Genomic DNA, 16,581 nt, shown 5'->3' on the forward strand with positions numbered 1-16,581 from the left:
CTGGTCCTTGTGGCGTAATGAGGCATACCTGCCAGAGGCAGGATCAACAGGCAGATGCAGCCCACGGGGAGGCTCCAAGATGCGAACAGCACCAGCCACCAAGGTGCAGAATAGGCCAGAGACAGTAGCGGGCCTACAGGACTAGGATGATTTACCTGCAGATGTCTGAATGCCAGTGTCAGAGATGGCTGCGGATGACCAGAGAGGCTGTCTCACATTTCTGCGCAGTGCTGAACACTGACCTGCAACCACAGGGCTTTGGTAGTTAACATATGCCTGTGGCCCTCAAAGTGATGGCGGCCTTAAACTTCTACGCCTGTGGATCATTCCAGGGTTCCATCGGCTACTTATGGGGGGTCTTGCAATCAGCTGTAGACCGCTGTGTCAGGGAGGTTACCTATGCTTTGTACAGGAAGGCCAGCAATTATGTGCACTTCAGGACGGACCCTGACAGTCAGGCAGAGAGGCCTGTTGGTTTTGGGGCCATTGCAGGAATCCCACAAGTGCAAGGAGTTATCGACTGCATGCATTTGGCCATGAAGGCTCCCACGGAACAGCCAGCTGCATATATTAACAAAAAGGGCTTTCATTCACTCAACGTGCAGCTAATTTGTGACCACAAAAGTGCTTCCTGCAAGTTTGTGCCCACTTCCCAGGTAGCTGCCATGATTCTTTCATCCTGTGCCAATCCCAAGTGCCACTGCTATTCACTTCCCCTCGCTCACCTTCAGGGGTGGATTCTTGGGGATAAGGGATACCCATTGCTGTCATGGCTTCTGATGCCAGTGAGGAACCTCAGGAATGATACAGAAGAGCACTACAACGCCTGCCACAGTTACACCCGAGCTACCATTGAGCAGTCCATCGGCATGCTGAAGACACGTTTCCATTGCCTCGATAGATCAGGTGGAGCCCGACAGTACACACCAGACAGGGTTGGACGCTTTATTGTTGTATGCTGCGTCCTGCACAACATCGCAGTACAGAGGGGAGAGGCCTTGCAGGATGATGAGATACTGGCGCAGGAGACATCCTCAGACAATGAGGACATCCAGGGACAATCGTGCATGGGAGTACAGGGAGCAGTGATAGAGGGTCGACATGATGAGCAGTGAGCAAGGGAAGCAAGACAATGCCTGATCATGGCAATCCCTGAAGTACAACATATGCTCCTAACACCATATACCACCATCATGCATGTCGTCTGAAGTCTGCTGCCTCAAACAGCCTCCAGCATGACTGGCAGTAGCTGACTGAGGCATTGCCCATGTGATGGCATCTGTGTAGTGCCACATCATGCATCTTGGCATGGCACTGATGTTTGTGACATTGGCAGTACTGTCAAGCCTATGATGTAATGGCAAGACACATAATCGATGGCTTGCGTTATTCGCACAGGAAGGCTGAAGTTGTCAGAAAAGCACATTTAATTAAGGTATTAATGATGCAGCCATCTCACCCTGGTGTTGGGGAATGAGCCCGGCCAGGTGGTTGAAGTTTCAGTAGGGGACTACTTTGGGAATAGTGATCACAATTCCGTAAGTTTTAGAATACTCATGGACAAAGACGAGAGTGGTCCTAAAGGAAGAGTGCTAAATTGGGGGAAGGCCAACTATACCAAAATTCGGCAGGAGCTGGGGAATGTAGATTGGGAGCAGCTGTTTGAAGGTAAATCCACATGTGATATGTGGGAGGTTTTTAAAGAGAGGTTGATTAGCGTGCAGGAGAGACATGTTCCTGTGAAAATGAGTAATAGAAATGGCAAGATTAGGGTACCATGGATGACAGGTGAAATTGTGAGACTAGCTAAGAGGAAAAAGGAAGCATACATAAGGTCTAGGAGGCTGAAGAAAGACGAAGCTTTGAAAGAATATCGGGAATGTAGGACCAATCTGAAATGAGGAATTAAGAGGGCTAAAAGGGGTCATGAAATATCTTTAGCAAACAGGGTTAAGGAAAATCCCAAAGCCTTTTATTCATATATAAGGAGCAAGAGGGTAACTAGAGAAAGGATTGGCCCACTCAAGGACAAAGGAGGAAAGTTATGCGTGGAGTCAGAGAAAATGGGTGAGATTCTAAACGAGTACTTTGCATTGGTATTCACCGAGGAGAGGGACATGACGGATGTTGAGGTTAGGGACAGATGTTTGATTACTCTAGGTCAAGTCGGCATAAGGAGGGAGGAAGTGTTGGGTATTCTAAAAGGCATTAAGGTGGACAAGTCCCCAGGTCCGGGTGGGATCTATCCTATTACTGAGGGAAGCGAGAGAGGAAATAGCTGGGGCCTTAACAGATATCTTTGCAGCATCCTTAAACACGGGTGAGGTCCCGGAGGACTGGAGAATTGCTAATGTTGTCCCCTTGTTTAAGAAGGGTAGCAGGGATAATCCAGGTAATTATAGACCGGTGAGCCTGACGTCAGTGGTAGGGAAGATACTGAGGGATAGGATCTATTCCCATTTGGAAGAAAATGGGCTTATCAGTGATAGGTAACATGGTTTTGTGCAGGGAAGGTCATGTCTTCCCAACAATAGAATTCTTTGAGGAAGTGACAAAGTTGATTGATGAGGGAAGGGCTGTAGATGTCATATACATGGACTTCAGTAAGGCGTTTGATAAGGTTCCCCATGGTAGGCTGATGGAGAAAGTGAAGTCGCATGGGGTCCAGGGTGTACTAGCTAGATGGATAAAGAACTGGCTGGGCAACAGGAGACACAGAGTAGTAGTGGAAGGGAGTTTCTCAAAATGGAGATGTGTGACCAGTGGTGTTCCACAGGGATCCGTGCTGGGACCACTGTTGTTTGTGATATACATAAATGATTTGGAGGAAAGTATAGGTGGCCTGATTAGCAAGTTTGCAGACGACACTAAGATTGGCGGAGTAGCAGATAGTGAAGGGGACTGTCAGAGAATACAGCAGAATATAGATAGATTGGAGAGTTGGGCAGAGAAATGGCAGATGGAGTTCAATCAAGGCAAATGCGAGGTGATGCATTTTGGAAGATCCAATTCAAGAGTGAACTATACAGTAAATGGAAAGGTCCTGGGGAAAATTGATGTACAGAGAGATTTGGGTGTTCAGGTCCATTGTTCCCTGAAGGTGGCAACGCAGGTCAATAGAGTGGTCAAGAAGGCATACGGCATGCTTTCCTTCATCGGACGGGGTATTGAGTACAAGGGTTGGCAGGTCATGTTACAGTTGTATAAGACTTTGGTTCGGCCACATTTGGAATACTGCGTGCAGTTCTGGTCGCCACATTACCAAAAGGATGCAGATGCTTTGGAGAGGGTGCAGAGGAGGTTCACCAGGATGTTGCCTGGTATGGAGGGCGCTAGCTATGAAGAGAGGTTGAGTAGATTAGGATTATTTTCATTAGAAAGACGGAGGTTGAGGGGGGACCTGATTGAGGTGTACAAAATCATGAGAGGTATAGACAGGTTGGATAGCAAGAAGCTTTTTCCCAGAGTGGGGGATTCAATTACTAGGGGACACGAGTTCAAAGTGAAAGGGGAAAAGTTTAGGGGGGATATGCGTGGAAAGTTCTTTACGCAGAGGGTGGTGGGTGCCTGGAACGCGTTGCCAGCGGAGGTGGTAGACGCGGGCACGATAGCGTCTTTTAAGATGTATCTGGACAGATACATGAATGGGCAGGAAGTAAAGAGATACAGACCCTTAGAAAATAGGTGACAGGTTTAGATAGAGGATCTGGATCGGCGTAGGCTTGGAGGGCCGAAGGGCCTGTTCCTGTGCTGTAATTTTTCTTTGTTCTTTGTTTATACCCATATGTGTCAGTGTGTCTTTTTGAATCATTTGCAGGTGCTCCTTTGTGGTGTGACCTCTGCACCAGCAGCTGGACTGGAGGCCGGCTGCTGAGTAGGACGCCCCTTGACCTGGGATGACTTCGGCGATCATCCTCTGAGTGCCTGAGGCCTGGAGGGCCCCAGCAGCTGGGGGCCTCCTGCACAGGCGGCGCAGTGGTTAGCACCGCAGCCTCACCGCTCCAGTGACCCAGGGTCAGTTCTGGGTACTGCCTGTGCGGAGTTTGCAAGTTCTCCCTGTGACCTGCGTGGATCTCCTCCGGGTGGTCCGGTTTCCTCCCACATGCGGATTGATGGGTAAATTGGCCATTGTAAATTGCCCCTAGTGCAGAGTCATAGAGTCGTACAGCATAGAAATAGGCCCTTCGATCCACCACGTCCATGCCGACCATAATGCTTGTCTATACTAATCCCACCTGCCTGCATTAATTCCATGTGCTTTTCTCATTCAAGTACCTGTCCAGATGCCTCTTAAATGTTACTACTGTTCCTGCCTCCACCACCTCCTCAGGCAACTCATTCCAGATACCTACTATTCTTTGTGTGAAAAATTTACCCCTTTGATCCCCTTTAAACCTCCTCCCTCCCTCACCTTAAATCTATGCTCTCTAGTTTTAGTCACCCCTACCATGGGAAACAGACGCTTGCTATCTACCCTATCTATGCCTCTCATAATTTTATGTACTTCTATCATGTCCCCTCTCAGCCTCCTTTGCTCCAGGGAAAACAGACCCCGCCTATCCAGTCTCTCTTTATAACTCAAGCCCTCCAAACCAGGCAATATCCTGGTGAATCTTTTCTGCACCCTCTCTAGCTTAATCACATCTTTCCTGTAGTGCGGCGACCAGAACTGCACACAGGTAGGTGGTAGGAGAATTGAGGGAAGGTGGGAATGTGAGAGGGAAATGGGATTAATGTAGGATTAGTATAAATGGGTGGTTGATGTCGGCACAGACTCGGTGGGCCGAAGTGCCTGTTTCAGTGCTGTATATGCGCAGGGCTGTCCTCAGGCTTAGTGGCTGCTGGAGCTGGACTCACTGGCGGAGGGACTGAGGAGCCGGTGTCCACACTCAGATTACCCCAGATGTGGGGCACAGTGTCTCCTCCTCCCTTTGATGGTTTAGTGGAATCTCACTGCTCTCTGAAGAAGGACTAAGAACAGGAGCAGGCTCCTGGTTCTTCTCTCGCCCTGTCACTGCTGATTTGATATGGCCACAGCAATGGTTTGCAAGTTAAGGAGCATCTGTGGAATGTGGCTCTGCATGGGGGTCTCTGTCCTCTCCATGGGTGAAGCCATGCGCTCACATGCCTGGGACATGGCAGCAGTCGTGGCATGACTGGTCTCCCCCACCGTCTGCTCAAGGCTGCGCATGGCCTCTGCCATCTCCGCCAGATGTTGCCTGACCTCTCCCTGCAAATCCAGCATGCCTTGTGCTGCTGACACCAGAGGCTTATCAGTCTGGGGCTCAACAGGGGCCTGGCCACCCACAGTCCTCCGACTGTCACAGGCCTCGGTTGTCTCGGCCTCTGCCAGCTGCTCGCAGGTGTCTGTGATGCTTTCTCCAGCTTGTGACCCCAAATCTAACACCGATCATATACCCAATGAGGTGAGTGTTTCTGCACTGGTGGAGGGTGCAGGACTGTCATGGGACTGCATCCTCTGAGTGTATCTCTTCCTCAGAAGTGCTTGTCGCATATTGGATGCCCAAGGCCAACTTGGAGTGTCGCCCTGCAAGATGCAATGGGAATAACAGACATTTAGTAATTCTACATATGTCGTAATAGTATAACGTCTGCATAGAAAATGTCATTAGCAATCATTGTGTTTGGCAATATTCGCTTTCCAGCTGAGACCCCCAAGCTCCACGTCTGAGATTCCACATGCTCCCTGGATCCCGGCTAACCCATATGCCTCTTCAGCTTGCGACAGTGGCCTCAGATCAGCTACTGCGCCTCCGGTCCAGGACACCTCCCTTCCGTTGTGGGCCCTCTTCTGGAAGAGCGAGGATGCGATATGACCATTGTCAAACATCAACCTCGCAGTTTTACCAATATGGGCATTTCAGCATCAAATGGGGGAATGCTTTGTCTGGTACACTGAATCACCCTGTCATGGGTGTGACATGCTCTGAGGTACAAAAGGTTCACTTGGTGTGCATAAGCAGCTAGTCATGTGCCATTAATCCTCCCTGATCTTCCTGTCTCTGATATTGCAGTGGCACCCATGTGGCATACCATATTATGCCAAACAGTTTGCAATGGGCAATCTCGAGACTTGCCACTTACATTTGCTGATCGCATGAGGTCATTGACCCTCTTCTGACACTGCATCTAGATTTGGCAGATGACCCCACAGCTGCTAACCTCCAGTGTCACCTCCGTCCAGGCTTGCTTGGTTAGGTGGGAGGACTTCTTACCATCGCTGGGGCAAAGGACCTCCTGCCTTTCCCTTGCAGCTTGGAGGAGAACTGGCAGGGAGGCATCACTAAAGTGTGGGGCCACCCTTGCTCTCATAGAAACATAGAAAATAAGAGCAGGAGTAGGCCATTCGGCCCTTCGAGCCTGCTTTGCCATTCAATATGATCATGGCTGATCATCTAACTCAATAGCCTGTTCCCTCTCTCCCCATATATCCTCTGATCCCTTTCACCCCAAGAGCTATATCTAACTCCTTCTTGAGAACATACAATGTTTTGGCCTCAACTGCTTTCTGTGGTAGCAAATTCCACAGGCTCACCACTCTCTGGTGAAGAAATTTCTCCTCATCTCAATCCTGAAAGGTTTACCCCGTATCCTTAGACTATGACCCCTGGTTCTGGACTCCCCCACCATCGGGAACATCCTTCCTGCATCTACCTTGTCAAGTCCTGTTAGAATTTTATAAGTTTCTATGAGATCCCCCCTCACTCTTCTGAACTCGAGCGAATATAATCCTAACCAACTCAATCCCTCCTCATACATCAGTCCCGCCATCCCAGGAATCAGTCTGGTAAACCTTTGCTGCACTCCCTCTATAGCAAGAACATCCTTCCTCATAAGGAGACCAAAACTACACACACTATTCCAGGTGTGGCCTCACCCAAGGCCCTGTATAATTGCAGCAAGACATCCCTGCTCCTGCACTCGAATCCTCTTGCTATGAAGGCCAACATACCATTTGGCTTTTTTACCGCCTGTTGCATTAGCGTACTTGCCTTCAGCGACTGGTGTACGAGAACACCCAGGTCTTTCTGCATATTCCCCTCTCTCAGTTCATAGCCGTTCAGATAATCTGCCTTCCTGTTTTTGCTACCAAAGTGGATAACCTCACATTTATCCACATTATACTGCATCTCCCATGCATTAACCCACTCACTCAACTTGTCCAAATCACCCTGAAGCCTCTCTGCATCCTCCTTGCAGCTCACCCTCCCACCCAGTTTTGTGTCATCTGCAAATTTGGAGTTACTACATTTAGTTCCCTCATCTAAATCATTAATATATATTGTGAATAGCTGGGGTCCTAGCGCCGGTCCCTGCGGTACCCCACTAGTCACTGCCTGCCATTTGGAAAAAGACCTATTTATTCCTACTTTGTTTCTTGTCTGCCAACCAATTTTCTATCCATCGCAATACACTACCCCCAATCCCATGTATGTTAATTTTACATGCTAATCTCTTATGTGCGACTTTGTCGAAAGCCTTCTGAAAGTCCAAATAAACCACATCCACTGGTGCCCCCTCATCAACTCTACTCGTTACATCCTCGAAGAATTCTAGTAGATTTATCAAGCATGATTTCCCTTTTGTAAATCCATGCTGACTCTGTCCAATTCTACCACTGTTCTCCAAGTGCTCTGCTATAAAATCTTTGATAATGGACCCTAGAATTTTCCCCACTACCGACATCAGGCTGACTGGTCTGTAATTCCCTGTTTTCTCTTTACCTCCCGTTTTAAATAGTGGGGTCACATTAGCCACCCTCCAATCTGTAGGAACTGTTCCAGAGTCTATAGAATCTTGGAAGATGACCACCAATGCATCCATTATTTCTAGGGCCACTTCCTTAAGTACTCTGGGATGTAGATTATCAGGCCCTGGGGATTTATCGCATTTCAGTCCCATCAATTTCCCCAACACCATTTCTCTACTAATACTGATTTCCTTCAGTTCCTCCCTCTCACTAAACCCTGTGTTCCCCAACATTTCTGCTATAATATTTGTCCTCCTTTGTGAACCCAAGTATGCATTTGGTTGGTCAGCCATTTCTTTGTTCCCCATAATTAATTCCACTGTTTCTGACTGTAAAGGACCTACCATTTGTCTTCAATCTTTTTCACTTCACATACCTATAGAAACTTTTACAGTTAATTTTTATGTTCCCTGCAAGCTTACTCTCTTACTCTACTTTCCCTTTCTTAATTATAAACTGCTCCCAATCCTCAGGTCTGTTGTGTTTTCTGGATACTCTCCGCCTCGCGGATGCTCCTGTGTCCCCAGCTGCCGCTCCAGCTCTGAAATCCGGGCTCCCAGGAGCTGCAGCTGGAGACATTTCCTGCACACGCACTGGAATTGTTCCTGGCTTCCCACATAGAGCACGAGGAGCACCTCTAAAGGTGGGTTTGCTCCGATTTTCTCAGGCCTCCTTCAATGCCTCTGCCGCAATCGCAGGTGCACTGCAGGGAGAGAGTGAATGTATGGCTGGCAGCCTTTCAAAAATGGCGCCTGTTCCCACTTCAAGTAATGCCGTTCATGGTGTCATTGAGGCCGCCCCCGCCACGTGATTGGAGAGGCTGACCTATAGGGGAGGGGGCATCTCTATGATTGGTCTGGGGAGGGGCCAGGAATTTATAGGTTCAATGTTCTGCAGGGCTGGCAGCCTTTTGCAAATGGCACCAGCTCCTGCTCCTGCATCAGGTGACATTGTTCACGGTGTCGCCAAGGCCGCCCCCGCCATGTGATTGGGGGAGGCGGCCGCCCTCCATATTATAATGAGCAGCCCCGGGCTGAAGATCGCCATTTTGCGCACCCGCCACCTCTCCCAGTGCCGAGAAAACAAAATCCAGCCCATCTTGTGACTGAGTACTTTACTGCTGCCCTGCTCCAAGTTAACTTGAAGGTGTTGATTAGTTTTCAGTCTCTGACTTCTGTTTTTGACAGTTGTATTCGGTTAATTGGCCACAGAATTCTAATCAAAAACCCTCTTGGGGTAGAACTCAAAAAGGGGAAAGTCTGTGAGACAACATTGACATCTTGACATCTATATCTAGCTTTTTTCTTGTATGCACCAAACTTGGCCGTCAACCAAGTTTTAGGCTTTTACTCAAGGTTGCCCTGATTTTTCTCTCCAGACCAAGAACATGCAAATCCATGTCTGTTAATAAGCAGTGTTTGGCCAGCCTCCCCATGCTATATTTTCAATATTGCCTTAGATATTTCCTTTGGTTTAACATCACTCCCATTGCGATGAGAGATTTGAAATAAAAACAAGAAATGCTGGAAATGCTCAGAGCAGTGACCTGAAACGTTAACTCTGCTCTGTCCACAGATGCTGCCAGACCTGCTGAGTATTTCCAGCATTTCTTGTTTTTATTTCAGATTTCCAGCATCTGCAGTATTTTGCTTTTATCCCATCAGAGATTCCCTTGAATGTCTGTACCAAAGTGTCTTTTAAAAATCTAGGCAAATGTAGTAAAGTTCCAACAAGGGACCCTTTTTCCTGCACTTGGTGAAAATTGCATGCCTTTACATAATTGGAGTACAGGAGTAGTAAAGTCTTGCTTCAATTGTATAGAACCTTGGTTAGACTGCACCTGGAGCACTATATGCAGTTTTGGTACCCTTACCTTAGGAAGGATATCATTGCCATAGAGGGAGTGCAATGAAGGTTCACCAGACTTGTTCCTGGGATGGTGGGACTGTCCTATGAAGAGAGATTGGGGAAACTGGGCCTGTATTCTCGAGTTATGAAGAATGAGTGGTGATCTCATTGAAACCTACAAAATACTGAAAGGGGTAGACAGGGTAGATGCAGGTAAGATGTTTTTCTTGGTTGGGGTGTCTAGAATCAGTGGACACAATTTCAAAATAAGGGGGAAGCCACTTAGGACAGAGATGAGGAGAAATTTCTTTACTCAGAGGATTTGGAATTCTCTACCCCAGAGGGCTGTGGAAGCTCAGTCATTGAGTATGTTTGAAGTAGAGTGACAGATTTCTAAATACCAGAGACATAAAGGGATATGGGGATAGTGTGTGAAAAAAGCATTGAAGTGGATGATCAGCCATGATTATATTGCATGGCGGAGCAGGCTCCATGGGCTGAATGTCCTACTCTTGCTCCTATGTTCCAATCCCCTTTTCATTAAGTGGTAGAATGACTGGCTAGAGACCACCACACACATTTTATTGAATATTAAGTAGTTAAATAGACAGTACTCTGTGGAAACATTAATGGCAAACATTTCTAACCCCCATCAAAATGAGACAATTCTCCTGTAGTAACCTTTCAACTGTAAATTGATCCTTGACAACTTGTTGCATGGCTATCCATCACCTTGAAGTCTTCTGAGTTGAGATGGGGTACTTCAGTTATGTGGAGAAAGTAGAGAAGCTGGGATTCTATGAGCAGTGAACGTTAAGGGGAGATTTAATAGGGGTGTTCAAAATAATGAGAAATTTTGATAGGATAAATAAAGAAACTGTCCATTGGCAATAAGACTGGTAATTGGAGTGCACAGATTTAAGATAATTGACAAAGAACCAGGGTGACAATAGGACCATGTTACGCTGAGTTGTTGTGACTGTATTGTACTGCCTGAAAGATTTGTGTAAGCAGATTCAATGGTAACTTTCAAAAGGAAATTGACATGAAAATCTGCACAGCTATTGGGCACGAGCAGGGAAATGGGACTATAGTTAGTCCTACTGAAGAGCTGGCAAAGACACGATGCCTGCCTTCTGTGCTATTTGATTCCACAACTTCAGTGCGACTATTAAACTGAGTACAGGCAGCCATATTTAAGTCCACGTTTGAGATCAGAAGCTTCCAAGCATCTTTGCAGGTGATATTTAAAATCATATACCTGCCCCTATTTAAGCCTGACTTGCACCTTCACCTTGGATATAGCAATTGATCGATGACTTCAAAAAATCCCAGAAAGTAAATCTGTGTTTGACTTGAATACAACAGCTTGACTCATTGCTCTGTTCCAAACACTTCGAATAACTAGTTGTAGTACTCATCCAAGTATAATACAGAAATCAAGTATTATAAGGCATTCTAGAATTCTTTTCAGTTAATTCTTTGGATGTGAGTGTCACTGGAAAGGTTGGCATTTATCGCCCATCTGAAGTTTTCCCACATAAGATGGTGGTGGTGGGCCCTGTTCTTGAACTTGCATTTTATATGGTGCAGATACTCCCACCATGCTGTTAAGCAGGGAGTTCCAGGACTCTCTTCCAGTCATGAAGAAACAACAATGCAAGTCCAAGTGAGTGGGATATGTGACATGGAGGGGAATTTGGGAGTTGATGGTGTTCCATACACTTGCTGCTGTTGTCCTTCCAGGTAGTTGTGGTCACAGTTTAGAATGTGCTGCTGAAGAAACCTTGGTGAGTTGTGACGGTGCCTCCTTTAGGTAATATACACTGCAGCCACGGTATGCCGGTGGTTGAAGGGATTGATGTTTAGATGAATTAAGGTGCTAATCCAGCGCGATGGATTGTCGTCAATAGTCGAGATTCTTGAGTGCACTCATCCAAGCAAGTATAGACTTATGCCTTATAGGTGGTGGAATGGCTTTGGGGAATTGGGAGGTTCCACAGAATGTCTGTCTAACCTCTGCTCTGCTGTAGTAATTGCAACATTTATGGTGAATCCCTAAGATATTGATGGTCAGAGCTCTACATTGATGCAACTGAATGATCAGTCAAATGATCATTCTCAGTCGCTTGCTTGAGATGGCTATTGCCTGATACTTGTCTGGTGTAAATATTATTTGGCATTTATCAGCCTAAGCCTAGATGCTGTCTTGCAGCATGTGGTCTGGATTGCTTCCTTATCTGAGGAATTGTGAATGAGCTTCAACATTGCAGTCAAGTGCAACTTAAATTTATATAGTCCCTTTAACAAAGCAAAACGTCGAAAGACGTTCATTAAGAGCATTGTCAATACAAAAAGAATTGACACTGAGCCACAGAGGAAGATATCAATGCAGATGACTAAAAGCTTGGTCAAAGATTTGGCTAAAGAGATGGGTTTTAAGGAGCATTTTAAAGGAGGAGAGGGATGGAAATGGAATTCCAGAGCTTGGGGTCAAGGCAGCAGGAAGCAGTCTCCAGTGGTGGAGAGATTAAAATTGGGACTGGACGAGATGCCAGAACTGGAGGAGCGCAGAAATCTCTGAAGGTTTGTAGGACTGGAGGAGGTTAGAGATGGGGGAGATAGAGTTGGAGGGGCAGCAAGTGGATGTTGTTTATTTGGACTTTGAGAAGGTTTTCGACAAAGTCCCACAGAGGGGGGATCTCATAGAAACCTATAAAATTCTAACAGGACTTGTCAGGGTAGGGTAGATGCAGGAAGGATGTTCCCGATGGTGGGGGAGTCCAGAACCAGGGGTCATAGTCTGAGGATACTGGGTAAACCTTTCAGGACTGAGATGAGAAATTTCTTCACCCAGAGAGTGGTGAGCCTGTGGAATTCACTACCACAGAAAGCAGTTGAGGCCAAAACATTGTATGCTTTCAAGAAGGAGTTAGATATAGCTCTTGGCTCTAAAGGGATCAAAGGGTATGGGGCAAAAGTGGGAACAGGCTACTGAGTTAGATGATCAGCCATGATCATTATGAATGGTGGAGCAGGCTCGAAGGGCCAAGTGGCCTACTCCTGCTCCTATTTTCTATGTTTCTATGGGGAGGGAGAGGCCATGGAGGGATTTGGAAACGAGGATGAGGATTTTAAAATTGATGATTTTTGATTTGGAGCCAGTGTAAATCAGCAAGTACAGTAGTGACCGAGGCAGGGTCAGAGTCAGGCAGTGTTACGGAGGTGGACGTAGGCAGGCTTGATATTGAGCGGATAAGTGATCGGAAGGTCATCTCCGGCAAATGCAAACTAAGGCTAAGAATGGACTTGCTCTGCTTCAGAAGGTTGCCAGGGAGTGTGAATGGAAACGATAGTCAGTGTATGGAGTTTGTGGTGGGGACTAAAGATAATGGCTTCAGTTTTCCCAATATTTAGTTGGAGAAATTTCTGATCATCCAGTACTGGATATAGGATGAGCAGTGTGACAAACCCGAGACAGTGGAGGGGTGTTGAAAGTTGGTGGTGAGATAAAGCGAAGTGTTATTGGTGTACATGTAGAAGTTAGTGTTTTCAGATGATTTTTGCCAAGGGGCAGCATGTAGATGAGAAATCGAAGGGGCCAAAGATAGATTCTTGGGGGAACTTCAGAAGTAATTGTATGGAAGTGCAAAGAAAAGCCACTGCAGGTGATTCTGTGACTAGGTCTGATAGATAAAAATGGAAAGGGGCAAGGGCTGTTCCTTCCAACTGAACTTTGGAGGAAGGTAGTATGGCCAACTATTGAAGGGTGCATATCAATTTGAGACGGATGAGGAGGGATATTTTAGCACAGTCACAATGCCGTTTATGATTTTGAGGGCTAGTTCAGTACTGTGGCAGGAGGTGGAAACCTGATTGGAAGGATTCAAACATGGAATTGTAGAAAAGATTGGCAAGAATTTGGGAAGTGACAACATGTTGAAGGATTTTGAAGGGGAAAGGAAGATTTGAGATGTGGCAGTTTGCAAGGAGAGGGGTTAATCACTAGCAGTCCCATTTCTGAAATGCTGGAGAGAATGTCATGGATGCAACAGCTGAAGGTAGTTGGGCCCAGAATGCTGCCTTGAACTTCTACAGCAGTGTTCTGGGCTGAGATAAATAGCCGCCCACCAACTGGAGCCATTTTCCTGTGTGCCAGGTATGACTTCAGCCAATACAGTTTCCCCACTTGATCCCCATTAATTTCAGTTTTACAGGGACTCTCTTGGTGCTATCTTGATGTGAAGATCAGCCACTCTCCCCTCACCTTTGGTATTCAGGTCTTGTGTCAATGTTTGAATCAGGCTGTACTGAGGTCTGGAGCTGACTGATCTGATGAAACACACTGACGATCTGTGCACACAAGTAGGGTTTGACAAAAATGAGGTACTTTTTAATCTGTGTATTGGATTCTTTCATGATAGCCACATTATAGTGTTAAGCTCAGGTACTGTAAGCTAATTTTCCAAACTGCCCACAATGTACAATACATTCTGGCTGATTACGCCTGAAGATAAGACAAAGATGTGCACAGTACTGGAACAGAGACATAAATCAAGCTATTCCATTAAAGTCAGACATACCATGTGATTTATCTGAGTACACAAGTACGAAGGTAGGGCCAAGATTTTTTCTAATGAAGCAAAAAAGACTGGAAACACTGAGCAGGTCAGGTGACATGCGCTCTGGAAACGCTCTGATTTAACTGGTTTCTTACAGCTCTCTAAGTTTCGAGCTTGGAGATGGTGAGTCTAGGACTCCATGGATATTGAGTTTTGGGTAAGACCACTAACAATAAGAGGTGTAAATTCCACAAATGGTTTTATCTTGGTATATCCATTGAAGGGAGGCACTCTACCCACAGTCATTCAATTAAGAACTTGCCGGAGGCTTGAGATATTTCCAAGTCTGGACCAAACTGCAAAGGTCACCTGACTCTTGGCAGCCATCTTGTACAGCATTTTAATGTCCTTTGTGGTTAATTTAAAAATTCAGTTCCAGAAGATTCTATGCTGAATACACTTTATGTTTAAAGTTATAAATAGGACATGCCTTTATTGGGCATGACACTAGGTCTTGTTCTTAATTCTGGAGTGGAACTTGAACCCACAACCTTCGGCTTCACAGGTGTGAATGTCACCAACTGTGTCACAGCTGACATTTTGATTCTTTCTAGTCTCTTTGGGCAGCTCCAAAGCTTCTGGCTACAAACTGATCTTTTGCTTGGCTATGTGCATTTAGCAAAATAATTTAATGAAGCAGCCAACAGAAATAGAAGGCTCAGATGTAACCTAACCAATAAAGGAACAGTGCTTTCAGGGTTCAGTTTAATGTTAAAGGTTAGTACAAAGAGCATTTTGCTGTCCTGATGTTGGCACACAGGAACAGGAGTAAATCATTAAGCCCCTTGAGCCTGATCCACCATTCTATTCGATCATGGCTGATCTTTACCTTAATTCCATTTACATGCATTAGCTCCATGTCCCTTGACAGCCTTGCCTAACAAAAAAATCTATTGATCTCAGACTGGATAGCTCCGATTATCCCAGCATCCACAGTCTTCTGAAGGAAGAGAATTCCAAATTTCTACTGCCCTAATTGAGATTAGAGACATTTATAATTTCTGTAATTTTTAAAAAGAAATTTACCTGTTTAATGTTCACTAAAACTTGCCTCGTGGTTTATAGCCATGTGGTCACACTCATCTTCCAAAGAGGAAGGGATCTATGTAATGGCACATGCTATATTTTGGTCTTGCCCCTGCACTTCTGAAGTGGCCATCTTCTGGGTTCTAAGGGGGAAAGTTTTCACTTTAGGATTACTGTTGCAAGTTTTGTACTTAAAATGCTATGGATAATTTATTCACTAGGAAAAGTATAAGGTGTTGAAGCCTAATGTTGAACAAATTATAATTCCACTTTTGATTATTAACTGCAGTGAAGCAGATACTGCAAACCAGTGTGTTGAGGGCAAGATGCTGTTTGTGTAACATTTTTTTTTTGTTTCATGTCTGTTACTTTTATAATTGTGCTTGTTGTCTAAATCTGTCTTCTGACTTCTTTCACCGCATTTCCTTGGAAAGAATAATGTATCGAACCTATCGAATGTAAGTAAAACTTGTTCTTGTAGGTTCATTGTGCACTGCTGTTGAACCAGCATACTGACCTTCGCAACTATTATGGGAGTTCTTAAATTCTGTACATTATTTGTATACAAGGGTTTAAAAAAAAAGCTAGTATTTCCCAAAACTTTTAAGTTATTAAATTTGTTCCAATATATTTCTGTATGCAAGTTCCAAGGTCAAATGTAATGCATTGCCTCATCCAGCAGTAGAGTATTATTTCAAGCCACTTTGACAGATTTAACTTGTTGCTTCTCGAATGGGTTTTAAACACTGAAAGGAAGGCAGTTCTTGAAATGCACTTAATTCCTTCAATGCTTATTTTAGATTTCTTGATATTAGGGCGGCTTGTATTCAGTCAATATTATGGCTACGTTTAAAGGGAGTGTACAACTAGTTGTATAAACCAGAAGTTCCCAGGTTTGCTTCCTGGACTGTGCTGAGCTGGCTGATCTCAGGCAGGGTGTTTTGAGTGCTAAAATTTGCTTCCCTGGGTGAGGGAGTAGAAAAGTTACGCTAGTGGTCTTGCTGCTAATTGCTGTCCATTGACACTTGCTGGAAGGTACTTGTACGTGGAAATTGTGTGAAAATGACCTCTTGGGCAAGGTACCTGAAAGGAATTGGAATTTGTTGAACCATAGTCTTAACAGGAGTCAGTTATTTATGGCACAGAAGGAGGCCATTTGGCACATTGAGTCCATGCTGGAATTAATATTTAATGAAGGGTGGTGGGGGGGGGGGGTGGAGGTAGGTGCAAAAGAAAGAAGAAATGAAGTTTTGAAGAAGTGAGCTTTGTTCCAAATGGGTTGCAAATTCTAAGTTAAGATGTGTACGACTTCTA

At 45.4% G+C, this 16,581-nt stretch overlaps 1 protein-coding gene across 4 annotated transcripts in view; it reads left to right on the forward strand.

The window, feature by feature from the left end:
* Positions 1 to 16,581, forward strand: part of ckap5 (cytoskeleton associated protein 5) — a 198,148-nt gene that overhangs the window by 128,644 nt on the left and 52,923 nt on the right. For 3 of the 4 annotated variants that reach the window (XM_068046465.1, XM_068046466.1, XM_068046468.1), the window contains one exon: positions 15,702 to 15,725. The exons of the other annotated variant lie outside the window; for it this stretch is intronic. In XM_068046465.1, the coding sequence (XP_067902566.1) occupies positions 15,702 to 15,725 (24 nt within the window). The remainder of the gene's footprint in view (positions 1 to 15,701; positions 15,726 to 16,581) is intronic. 4 annotated transcript variants of the gene reach the window in all.

Source organism: Heterodontus francisci, chromosome 14 (assembly GCF_036365525.1).
Source record: "Heterodontus francisci isolate sHetFra1 chromosome 14, sHetFra1.hap1, whole genome shotgun sequence".
Classification (NCBI taxonomy): domain Eukaryota; kingdom Metazoa; phylum Chordata; class Chondrichthyes; order Heterodontiformes; family Heterodontidae; genus Heterodontus; species Heterodontus francisci.